The sequence below is a fragment of the Mobula birostris genome, chromosome 6 (assembly GCF_030028105.1).
Source record: "Mobula birostris isolate sMobBir1 chromosome 6, sMobBir1.hap1, whole genome shotgun sequence".
Lineage (NCBI taxonomy): Eukaryota > Metazoa > Chordata > Chondrichthyes > Myliobatiformes > Myliobatidae > Mobula > Mobula birostris.
The window spans coordinates 101625553-101638849 of NC_092375.1; the positions used below are offsets into that span (position 1 = coordinate 101625553).

General features: G+C 41.2%; 1 protein-coding gene across 2 annotated transcripts in view; it reads left to right on the plus strand.

The window, feature by feature from the left end:
• pdia5 (protein disulfide isomerase family A, member 5) overlaps positions 1-13297 on the plus strand; it is a 219476-nt gene that overhangs the window by 86616 nt on the left and 119563 nt on the right. For both annotated transcript variants that reach the window (XM_072260943.1, XM_072260944.1), the window contains one exon: positions 12340-12411. In XM_072260943.1, coding sequence (XP_072117044.1) covers positions 12340-12411 — 72 coding nt within the window. The remainder of the gene's footprint in view (positions 1-12339; positions 12412-13297) is intronic.

A 13297-nucleotide genomic window follows, 5' to 3' on the forward strand; every position in this document is an offset into this window, starting at 1 on the left:
GCTAATGGAATGAATAATTCTGCAGCTGCTAAGAAGATTAGTGTAAACGAGAAACAAGCGAGAGAGTGAAGAAAGGCAGAGGACCCGCTGAGGGAAATGCCAAAGACGAAATGTGCAAACCGCGGGAAAACATGCCAGTGGTCAGAACTGAAAGAAAAAGTTTTAGAGTGGGTGAATCACCAGCGATCGTCTGGATACATTGTTACCAGAGAAATGATTCGAGTTCAAGGGTTGTAATGGGCCGAAAAACATCGTGAGGTCAGTGAAAATTTCAGAGCTATGCGAAGTTGGTGCACCTGATTGATGAATAGACGTGATCTTGTGTTGAGACAAAAAACAAAGATTGCTCAGAAGTTGCCGAGCGACCTTGAGAATAAGATTACAGCCTTCCAATCGTTTGTAATCAAGCATCGAAAGGCACATTCTTACCCGCTCTCACTGATTGGTAACATGGACGAGACAGCAATGTTCTTTGATTTTGCTGGCAACCGCACTGTCAATCAGAAGGGGGAGAAAACAGTCCTTGTCAAAACAACTGGACACGAGAAGCACCATTTTACTGTCGTGTTAACGTGTATGGCTGATGGGACCAAACTACCACCAATGGTGATTTTTAAGAGGAAAACATTCCCAAAGAAAGAAAAATTCCAGAAGGGTGGTGTTGTTTACATTCAAGAACGGATGGACGAAGCGGGTTGCTTGAAGTGGGTTAAAGAGGTGTGGCGTCGACATCCCGAAGGTTTCAGGAAGGAAAAGTCGCTACTTGTCTGGGACATGTTCAAAGCGCACTTGTCAGGTGAGACAAAAGCAGCATTGAAAGCTGAAAATACGGACATTGCAGTCATCCCTGGTGGTTTGACGTCCGTGCTCCAGCCACTAGATGTGAGTTTAAACAAACCATTCAAGGAATTCATGCATCAACAGTGGAACAAATGGATGATATCTGGAAATCAGTCATTCACTCCAGTGGGAAATATGAGGGCCGCATCTTTAGCTACAGTTTGCGAGTGGGTAGTGCAATTGTGGGAGGAAATGAAGGCCGAGTGCGTTGTGAAGGCCTTCAAGAAGTGCAGCATCAGCAATGCTTTGGATGGCACTGAAGGATTATTTGCTTTGGGAAGAAGACGATGGAGATTTGGCATCCCGTAAAGCTGCAAATGACGACGTCGAAGCAGATGTTGACAATCCTTATGATGATATGGTGACTGCCGAAGAATGGGACGCGGTTTTCGGAGGGTCAGATAATGAAGAGTGTGAGATTTTCAAGCTCTGAACGTTTGACGATAACAGTGTACAAGTAAATTGAGAAACAGAATGTGTTTTGCAGATCTTTTCTTTTGTGTAGATTTCATAAGCATTTGTATTTTCTTTTGTATTTGACTCAGAAACAGCCAATAAATACGACCTGTTATCTATGTATTCGTTTTTCCAAAGTTGGCACCCTCTGTATAAGCAGGCCCCCTAATTTTAGGACCAAATTCTCGGCTTATACACTGGAATTTACGGTAACTATGCTAAAGAAACTCCTCCTCATTCTGACATTGTCCCCTCTGTTCTTGGACTTTCCCACCATCGGAAATGTCCATGTCCACTCTCTCCAGGCCTTTCAATATTGGATAGGTTTCAATAAGATCCCCAACATTTGTCATCTATATTAATGATTTGGATGAGAATATATGAGGAATAGTTTCTTTAGGGTTGCAGACGACACATAATAGGTGACAATGGAGAGGAGCATCAAGAGTAGCAGCGGGATCTTGATTAGCTGAGTAACGGCAAATGGCGTGAGACCATAAGACATAGGAACAGAGGATAAGTAAATCAGCCATGATCAAATAGCAGAGCTGACTTGATGAGTCAAATGACTTAATTCTGCTTCTATGTTTTATGGTCTAACTGAGGAGGATGTTATAAGTCAATCTCTTTAGTAAGTCTGGAGTCACACACAGAGCAAACAATGTGTTTATGATCAGTAGTTCAATCCTGTGAATGATCTTCCAGTAGCATATCCATTATCTCACTGTTCTCTTAATTTTGATACCTATGAGTTGACTTGCATGCGGTGGGCCAAATGGCTTCATGTTTTGTAAATTTCTATTACTTTTGGATCTTATCAGACTGTGCAATCCCATCAGCTAAAACCTTGCTTTCTATTACTCTATTTTTTAGGAGTTGGACCTTTATCAGAGGTCAAAAATAATGAGGAAGATTCTACTGATACACTTGACTATTTAAAGTAAATTTCTTCTCTGTTTAATATTTCCTTCTCTCTGGCTCACTTCAGTGATATCACTGACAAGGAGAATTGCCAGTTTGGATTACATCATTTACTTTCCAAAATGGGAAAGGTCACAACCTCAAATTGGCCTGGGACTTGCTGCAGAGCTACCCACTGCTTGAAAATACTTGCTGAGGAAGCAGCAATACCCAACCTGAGGTGTATTTTAAGAGCATAAGGGATTTCGCTTAATCAAAGATATTGCAGCTCATAATGTAATTTAAAAAAAATTTATTTAGAGATACAGCATGGTAACAGGCCCTTCTGGTCCAGCAAGCCTGCACCATCCAATTAAACCTATGTGGCTAATCTGCACGCCATTGGAATGTGGGAGAAAACCAGAGCACTTGGAGGAAACTCACATGATCACAAGGATAACGTATAAATGCCTTATAGTGACGGGAATTGAACCCCGGTCCCTATGCTACCATACTGTCACCTCAGCTCATTTTTTTTGTGCAGTTTAGCAAGTCATTTTTAAATCTATTCTTCACTCAAAATGTAAGACAGTTAGTGAAATAGGAAAATGAAGAAGCTGAAAAGTATTTAATATACTTTTCCCTGGCAAATGTTCTCACTTCCCACATATAAGGGCATGGGGTTTGTTTAGAGTTACTAATTGTGCAAGCTTTTGGCTAACCTCAGTACTTAAGTACATTTTTCCTCTCGTTAATAGACGGATTGTCTGTGTGCAGTAGAGACGATCTTGATTATCTCTCTCATCATGTTGACAAATATGCATTTCCATTAAGTGTATTCTACTAATACGTTCACAAATGGAAATTCTGGCTTCCATTCTGCATGTGTCAGAGAGTTTAGGCCAATGTCAGCATTTCAAAGTAGCATGCTCGTGGGAATTAATTATTTTTACAGAATCCTACAGTATTGCAGAGGCCATTTAGCCTATTGTGCCTATACTGCTCTTTGAAAGAGCTACCAATTAGACCCAATCACCAAATCATCTTTCCCTTTAGTCCTGCACATTTGTCTTTTTAATGCATATGTTCAATTCCCATTTGAAAATCGTTCTTGAATTTGCTTCCACAGCCCTTGCAGGCAGTACATTCCTAATTACAATTTGCCATTTAAAAAAAAAGCTTCTATTTCTCCTCATGTCCCCCACATTTAAGTGTTTTAGCCAATTATCTTGAATCTGTGTCACATAGTTATTAATACTTTTGCCGGTGGAGGCAGTTAATATTCATTTATTCAAGAGTTATCATTAATGTTGAATACCTCTGTTTATTTTCCCTGGTCAAGATGAAGAATACGAGACTCTCTTAAGTCATTGAAGTCGCATGTTCCAAGAACCATTCTACTTAACAAGACTTTGGAGCTTCCCAAGGGTTTGACATCTTTCCTAAAGTGTAGTGCATACCAGTTGAGGTCAAGTTATAAACATTGATACCTCAACTTTGCATTTTTGGGGTTTATTTATAAAGGCAATGATCACCTATGCTGTATGAACAGAAGAAGTTTGAGATAGTGACAATAGTAGTTGGTAGATACTTTGTGCAAGAAATTAGAGCTCAAGCTGGATGTACTCAGGATCTTCCAAGAGGCGAAAAGCCTCATAGATGAGACTTCTATTGACCTAGAATATAGGTTTCAGATAGTAGATGGGTGACGACCAGGAAGTAAGGGGAGTACACAGTTTGTGCATAGTTCTACTGTGGCCAATCCCTTCAACAACAAGTATATAACTTTAGATATTGCTAGGGGTCGGGGTGGGGGGGGGGGTGGAGATGACTTAACAGGGCGCAGCAGCCAGGCCAGAACTCTGAGGCTCAGCAAGGAAGGGTGACACCAAGCTAGTGATAGGAGACTCAAAGGTTAGAAGGACTGACAACCCCCTAAAGAGCAGCCAGGATGGTGTGTTGCCTCCCAGGTGCTAGGGTCCACGATGTCTCAAAGTGGCTGCAGAAGATTCTGAAGAGGGAGGGTGAGCAGCCAGAAGTCATGATGCACAATTCAAAGGTAGAAAAGGGGAAGAGGTCCATGAGACCATAAGATATAAGAGCAGAATTAGGCCATTCATCCCATCGAGTCTGCTCTGCCATTCCATCATGGCTGATCCCGGATCCCACTGAACCCCATACACCTGCCTTCTCGCCATATCCTTTGAAGCCTTGACCAATCAAGAAACTATTAATTTCCACTTTATGTATACCTACAGGCTCTTGACCTCCGCCGTAGTCTATAGCAGAGCATTCTGCAGATTCACTACTCTCTGGCTAAAAAAATACCTCCTTACCTCTGTTCTAAAAAGTCGCCCTTCAATTTTGAGACTGTACTGTCTAGTTCTGGATACCCTCACCAAAGGAAACATCCTCTCCACATCCACCCTATATAGTCTTTTCAACATTCAGTAGATTTCAATGAGATCCCCGCCCCCCACATTTTTCTAAATTCCAGTGAATACAGCCCCAAAGCTGCTATACGTTCCTCTTATGTTAATCCTTCATTCCTGGAATCGTTCTCATGAACCTCCTCTGGACTCGCTTCAAAACATCCAGTGAGATACAGGCCCCAAAACTGTTGACAATACTCCAAGTGTGGCCTGACTAGTTTCTTATAAAGGCTCAGAATTTTCTCCTTGCTTTTATATTCTATTCCCCTTAAAATAAATGCCAACATTGCATTTGCCTTCTTTACCATAGTCTCAACCTGCAAATTAAACTTCTGGGAGTCTTGCATGAAAACTCCTAAGTCCCTCTGCCACTCTGATGTTTGAATTTTCTCCCCATTTAGATAATAGTCAGCACTATTGTTCCTTTTACCAAAATATATTGTCATACATTTCCCAACACTGTATTTCATCAGCCACATTTTTTGCCCATTCTTCAAATTTGTATAGGTCTTGCAGCAATCGCATTGCTTCCTCAGCACTACCTACCCTTCCACCTATCTTGGTATCATCTGCAAACTTTGCCACAAAGCCATTACTTCCATTATCTAAAGCATTGACAAACAATGTGAAAAGTAGCGGTCCCAATACTGACCCCTGAGGAACACCACTGGCAGCCAAATAGAAGAAGCATTTCTTCCCACTCGCTGCCTTCTGCTTGTTAGCAATTCCTCTATCCGTGCCATAGGAATTATCTTGTTAAGCAGCCTCATGTGTGGCATCTTATCAAATGCCTTCTGAAAATCCAAGAAAATGGCATTCACTGCCTCTCCTTTGTCCACCCTGCTTGTTACTTCCTTGAAGAACTCGATAACAGATATATCAGGCAAGATTTCCCTTTACAGAAACCATGCTGACTTTGACTTATCATTAATCTCCAAGTACCCCAAAACTTCATCCTTATTAATAGACTCCAACACTTTCCAACCACTGAGGTTAGGCCTAATGGCCTGTGATTTCCATTCTTTTGCCTTCCTCCCTTAAAGAGTGGAATGACATTTGTAATCTACCAGTCTTCTGGGACCATACCAGAAACAAGTGATTCTTGAAAGATCATGGCCAATGCATCTGTTGTCTCTTCTGCAACCTCTGTCAGGACTCTGGGATGTAGTCCATCTAGTCCAAGTGACTTATCCACCTTAAGACCTCTCAGTTTTCCTGGCACTTTCCCTTTGTAATAGCAATTGCAATCCTGCTCCCTGACACTCACGGACCTCTGGCATACTGCTAGTGTCTTCTACAGTGAAGACACTTGCAAAGTACCTACTAAGTTCATCTGCTATTTCTTTGTCCCACATTACCACCTCACCAGCATTTTCCAGTAGTCCAATGTCAACTCTCACTTCTGTTCTACTCTATATATAACTGAAAAAACTTTTATTTGTTGCTTTATATTATTGGCTAGTTTGCCCTCATATTTCATCTTTTTCCTTATAGCTTTTTTAGTTGCCTTTTGTTGGATTTTAAAAGCTTCATTATCATCCAACTTCTCACTCACTTTTGCTACCATATATGACCTTTCCTTGACTTTTATGCAGTCCTTGTCAGTCATGGTTGCCTAGCCTGCCAATTGAGAACAAGTTCTTCTGTGGGACATATCTATCCTGTGCCTTGCGAACTATTCCCAGAAACTTCAACCATCTCTGCTCTGCTGTCATCCCCACCAGTGTCCCTCTCCAATCCACCTGGGCAAGCTCCTCTCCCATGCTTCTGTAATTCCCTTTATTCCATTGTGATACTGATACATGTGATTTATGCTTCTGTCTCTCAAATTGCAGTATGAATTCAATCATTATGATCACTGCCTCCTCAAGGCTCCTTTACATTAAGCTCCCTAATAAGAGCTGGGTTATTACATACACCTAATCTAAGATAGCCTTTCCCTGAGTAGGCTCAAGCGCAAGCTGCTCTAAAAAGCCATCTCATAGGTGTTCAACAAATTCCCTTTCTTGCAGTCTGACACCAACCTGATTTTCCCAATCTTCTTGCATATTGAAATCCCCCATTACCATTGTGCCATTACCCTTATTACATGCCTTTTCCTGCTCCCTTTGCAATCTCAACCCAACATCTTGGCTACTATTTGGAGGCCTATATATGACTCCCATAATGGTTATTTCTCCCTTGCAGTTTCTTAACTCCACCCACATAGATTCAACATTCTCTGACCCTATGTCACCTCTTTCTAAAGACGTAATTCCATCTCTTACCAACAGACCCACACCACCGTCTATGCCTTCCTGTCTGTCCTTTCAATACAAAGTATATCCTTTGATGTTAAGCTCCCAACTATGACCTACTATCAGCCATGACTCAGTGATGCCCACAACTTCATACTAACCAAACTCTAATTCTGCCACAAGTTCATCCACCTTATTCTGAATGCTACGTGCATTTAAATATAGCTCCTTCCGTCCTGCATTCTTCGTCCTTCTGAATTTTGCCTCTGTGGTACAATTTAACTCTTTGCTCTGTCTGCATTTGTACCCAATCATTGGCTTGTCCTTACATTCATGTTACGCCCGTCATATACTTGTAACCATGCAGGTTCATCCTCAGCTCAATCATACTGGTTCCTATTCCCCTGCCATATTGGTTTAAACCACTCCCAACAGCTCTAGTAAACCTGTCCATTAGAATATTGGTCCCTCTCGAATTCAAGTGCAACCTGTCCCTTTTGTATAGGTCATAGTTGCCCCAGAAGAGGTCTCAATTATCTAGAAATCTGAATCCCTGTCCCCTGCTCCAATTCTTCAGCCACATATTTATCTGCCACCTCATTCTATTCCTATCCTCACTGTCGTTTGGTACAGGCAGCAATCCCAAGATTACTACCCTTTTGGACCTGCTTCTCAGTTTGCTTTCTAACTCCCTGTATTCTGTTTTCTACTTATGTCGTTGGTACCAATATGTACCACAAGTTCTGGCTACTCACCCTCCCTTTTCCAGCGCAGTGAGTTAAGGAGGAGGCTGAAGAACAGGACCTCCAAGGTAGTTTTCTCTGGATTACTTACTCCCAATGCATTGTCCTAGTCAGAGCTGGGAAATAGTAATAGTACTGATGAATGAGTGGCTGAGGGAGTGGTGCACGGTGCAAGGTTTCAGATTTCTGGATCATTCAGATCTCTGCAGGGGAAGGTATGACCTGTATAAAAAGGACTTATTACGCCTGAACCCGAGGGGGACCAATATCCTTGCGGGCAGCTTTGCTCAAGCTGTTGGGAGGATTTAATCTAATTTAGTGGGGTGATGGGAACTGGAGTGATAGGGCTGAGGATGGGGCAATTGGTATACAAGTCGATGCAGTGTGTAGTGAGAATGTCAGGAAGGACAGGCAGATGACAGGGCAAAATTGCAGTCAGTGGAATGAGTTGCAGTGTAACGGGGACAAAATTGCAAAGAGTGACAAATACAGAACTGAAAGTGTGATGTTTGAATGCACACAGTATACAAAATAAGATAGATGAACTTGCAGCACAGTTACAGATTCGCAGGTATGATGTTGTGGGCATTACTGAGTTATAGCTGAAAGGGGATCATAGTTCAGAGCTTAACATCCATTGTATCGAAAGGATAGGAAGGTCGGCAGAGGGGATGGGCTGGCTCTGTTGGTTAAAAAAAGATGAAATCAAATCCATAGAAAGATGGAACATAGGATTGTAAAATGTAGAATAGTTGTGGATAGATTGAGAAACTGCAGGAGTAAAAAAGACTGTGATGGGAGTTACAGTGGCATGCAAAAGTTTGGGCACCCCGGTCAAAATTTCTGTTACTGTGAATAGTTAAGTGAGTAGAAGATGAACTGATCTCCAAAAGTCATAAAGTTAAAGATGAAATATCCTTTTCAACATTTTAAGCAAGATTAGTGTATTATTTTTGTTTTGTACAATTTTAGAGTGAAAAAAGGAAAGGAGCACCATGCAAAAGTTTGGGCACCCCAAGAGATTTGAGCTCTCAGATAACTTTTATCAAGGTCTCAGACCTTAAATAGCTTGTTAGGGCTATGGCTTGTTCACAATCATCGTTAGGAAAGGCCAGGTGATGCAAATTTCAAAGCTTTATAAATACCCTGGCTCCTCAAACCTTGTCCCAACAATCAGCAGCCATGGGCTCCTCTAAGCAGCTGCCTTGCACTCTGAAAATTAAAATAAATGATGCCCACAAAGCAGGAGAAGGCTATAAGGAGATAGCAAAGCATTTTCAGGTAGCCGTTTCCTCAGTTTGTAATGTAATTAGAAATGGCAGTTAACAGGAACAGTGGCGGTCAAGTTGAGGTCTGGAAGACCAAGAAAACTTTCCGAGAGAACTGCTCATAGGATTGCTAGAAAGGCAAATCAAAACCCCTGTTTGACTGCAAAAGACCCTCAGGAAGATTTAGCAGACTCTAGAGTGGTGGTGCACTGTTCTACTGTGCAGCAACACCTGCAAAAATATGACCTTCATGGAAAAGTTATCAGAAGAAAACCTTTCCTGCGTCCTCACTGTAAAATTCAGCGTCAGAAGTTTGCAATCAAGAAAGCTCACTTCTGTCCCAGGATACTGACGGACTTTTACCGCTGTACCATTGAGAGCATACTCACCAACTGCATCTCAGTGTGGTATGGCAATTGTCCTGTATCGGATCGCAAAGCAATCCAGTGTGTGGTGAAAACTACCCAGCAGATTATCGGCACCCAATTGCCCACCATTGAGAACATCTACCATAAACGCTGCCTGGGCAGAGCGAAAAGCATTATCAAGGATGCATCTCACCCTAACCATGGACCTTTTACTCTCTTCCCATCTGGTAGGCACTACATCCGGTAAGAGCCTCCACTTCCGCACCAGCAGGCACAGGAAGAGTTTCTTCTCTGAGGCTGTGACCCTGCTGTATCTCAAATCACAGCGCTAAGCAGTATTGCACCCATATTGTGCTGTATCAGTACTTTTATATTTGTGTGTTGTAGCACTTACTTTTTATTCACAGTTATTTTGTAAATAACACTATTCTTTGCATTTCTGGTCTTTGTATCTGTACTCGGCACAATGACAATAAAGTTGAATCTAATCTAATCTAATCTAAACAAGCCTGATGCATTTTGGAAACAAATCCTATGGTCTGATGAAGTTAAAATAGAAACTTTTCAGCCGCAATGATCAAAGGTATGTTTGGAGAAAAAAGGGTGTTGAATTTCATGAAAAGAACACCACTCCAACTGTTAAGCATGGGGTGGATCGATTATGCTTTGGGCTTGTGTTGCAGCCAGTGACGCAGGGAACATTTCACTGGTAGAGGGAAGAATGAATTCAATTAAATACCAGCAAATTCTGGAAGCAAACATCACATCTTCTGTAAAAAAAAAACTGAAGATGAAAAGAGGATGGCTTCTACAACAGGATAATAATCCTAAACACTCCTCAAAATCCACAATGGACTACCTCAAGAGGTGCAAGCTAAAGGTTTTGCTCTGGCCCTCACAGTCCCCCGACCTAAACATCATCGAAAATCTGTGGATAGACCTCAAAAGAGCAGTGCATGCAAGACGGCCCAAGAACCTCTCAGAACTAGAAGCCTTTTGCAAGGAAGAATGGGCGATAATTCCCCAAACAAGGATTGAAAGGCTCGTAGCTGGCTACAGAAGGTGTTTACAAGCTGTGATACTTGCCAAAGGGGGTGTTACGAAGTACTGACCTTGCAGGGTGCCCAAACTTTTGATTTGGGCCCTTTTCCTTGTTCGTTATTTTGAAACTGTAAAAGATGGAAATAAAAAAGTAATCTTGCTTAAAATATTAAAGAAATGTGTCATCTTTAACTTTATGCTTTTTAGAAATCAAGTCATCTTTTACTCGCTTAAATATTCCCAATAACAGAAATTTTGACCAGGGGTGCCCAAGCTTTTGCATGCCACTGTATATACAGGCCCCCAAATAGTAGCCAAGTAGTCATAGTTATACTTTATTGATCCTGGGGGAAATTGGTTAATGAGGCATATAAATTTCAATGGGAATTAGAAAAGGCATGTAATGAAGGCAATGTTGCAATAGTCCAAGGGGTTTTCAATATGCAGATAGATTGGAAAGCTCAGATTAGTGCTGGATCTCAAGAAAGGGAATTTGTAGATTGCTTTTGAGATGGCTTTTTACAGCAGCTTGTAGTTGAGCTTGCTAGGGAAAAGATAATTCTGGATTGGGTATTGTGTAGTGAACCAGGTTTGATTAGAGAGCTTTCGGTAAAGGAACTCTTAAGAATCAGTGATCATAGTAAGATAGAATTCACCCTGCAGTTTGAGAGGGAGAAAATAAAGTCAGGTGTATCAGGGAGTTATAGAAGCATGAGACAGGAGCTGGCCAAAGTTGATTGGAAATGGTACACTATTAGAGGTGACGGCAGAACTGGAATTTCTGGGGACAATTTGGAAGGTGCAGGATAGATACATCCCAAAGATGAAGTATTCTAAAAGGAGGATGAGGCAACCTTGGCTGACAAGGGAAGTCAAAGACAGCAGAAGAGGAAAAGAGAAGACATATAGCAAAAATTACTGGGGTGTTAGAGGATTGGTTAGCTTTTAAACACCAATGGAAGACAACTAAAAAATAACATATGGAGTGAAAAGATGAAAGATGAAGGTAAGATATCCAATAATATCAGAGGATACCAAATTTTTTTCAAAGATATAAAGAGTAAAAGGCAAGAGTGGATATTGAACCACTAGGCAATGATACTGGATAGGTAGTAGTGGATTGATAAAGAAATTGCGGATGAACTGAATAAGTATTTTGCATCAGTCTTCACTGCAGAAGACACCAGCAGTATGCAGAATGTGTCACAGGGCAGAAGTGAGTGTAGTTGCTGTTACTAAGGAGAAGGTGCTTGGGAAGCTGAAAGGTCTGAAGGTAGATGAGTCACCTGGATGAATGAATTGCACCCCAAGCTTCTGAAAGAAGTAGCTGAAGTGAGTGTAGAGGCATTAGAAATTATCCTTCATGAATCGCTAGGTTTAGAAATAGTTCTGGAGGACTGGAAAATTGAAATGTCACTCCATTCCTTAAGAAGAAAGGAAATTGTGAGCCAGTTAGCCTCACTTAAGTGATTGGGAAGATACTGGAGTCCATTTATAAGGATGAGGTTTCAGGATGCTTGGTGCATGATAAAGTAGGTCGTCAGCATGGTTTCCTTAAGGGAAAATTTTGCCTGACAAATCTGTTGGAATTTTTTGAGGAAATAACAGGCAAGATAAACAAAGGAGAGTCAGTGCATATTGTTTACTTGGATTTTCAGAAGACCTTTGACAAGGTGCTGCACCTGAAGCTGTTTAACGAGATAAGATCCCATGGTATAACAGGAAAAATAATAGCATAGTTAGAACATTGGCTGACTGTCCAGAGGCAAAGAGTGGAATAAAAGCGGCTTTTTCTGGTTGGCTTCCAGTGACTAGTGGTCTGCGGTCTTCAGTATTGCTGTCACTGCTTTTCACGTTATACTGTATGGCAATATACGTAATCAGTCTATGTTTTATGTATTTATTGTGTTCTCTATCTTATTCTATTATTTACCGAATGGCATCTGCAGTAACAATTATTTCATGCTTCTTTGCACTTGTGTACTGGAATTGATGTTAAGCAATCTTGAACTGGTTGACATGACATTTGTCTTATTCTCTGGCTTCTTTCAAAGGAAGGGGAAGTTCCTTTTTAATTTTGAAAACTATGGAGCTACAGCCCAAGATTTTGTTGAATGGATGAAAAAGTAAGTGCTGAATCTTTGAGCAGTACTCATGCCTATAAATAATCACACTAATTTTTCCAGCTTATTTTTTTACAATAATAAATGTTTCACAGCTTAAAATTTACAAACCTACCTTTGGTGATGGTCTAACTACACTCAATAGCCACTTCATTAAGTACACTTGTAAATCTGCTTAATAATGCAAATATCTAATCAGACAATCATGTAGCGGAAACTAAATGCAAAAAAAGAATATAGACATGGTCAGGAGTTTCAGTTGTGGTTCAGACTAGACATCAGAATGGAAAGAAGTATGAACTAAATGACTTTGACCATGAAATGATTGTTGGTGCCTGGCGAGGTGGTTTGAACATCTCTGAACCTGCTGACCTTCTGGGATTTTCATGCACAAAAGTCTCTAGGGTTTACATAGAATGGTGTGGAAAAAAAAAATCAATAAGTGGCAGTTCTGTGAGCCAAAAAAATGTTAATGACAGAGGTCAGACCAGATTGGTTCATGGTGATGGTAACTCAAATCAACCACACATTACACTGGGTTGCACTTCTGTACCTAATAAAGTGTCCAGTTAGTGTATATTGGGTTGGCCCATTGTCTCTGCCTGTTCCTGCCCACTGAACTCGTGTCCTCACACCCTACTCCATTCTATCCCCCTTGCTTCAGTCCATTCCCATCTATATCCATGACATTTCTCATGCTGTCGATTTTGCTAACTTTCAATTTACTGTCCCTGGCACTGACCACCTCATTTTCACAATGGATATCCAGACCCTGTATACTTATATATCACATCAAGAAGGCCTTAGAGCTCTGCGCTTCCTTCTCAATAAAAGAACCAACCAAATCCCCTCCACCACTGCCCTCCTCCGTCTGCCAGAACTGGTCCTC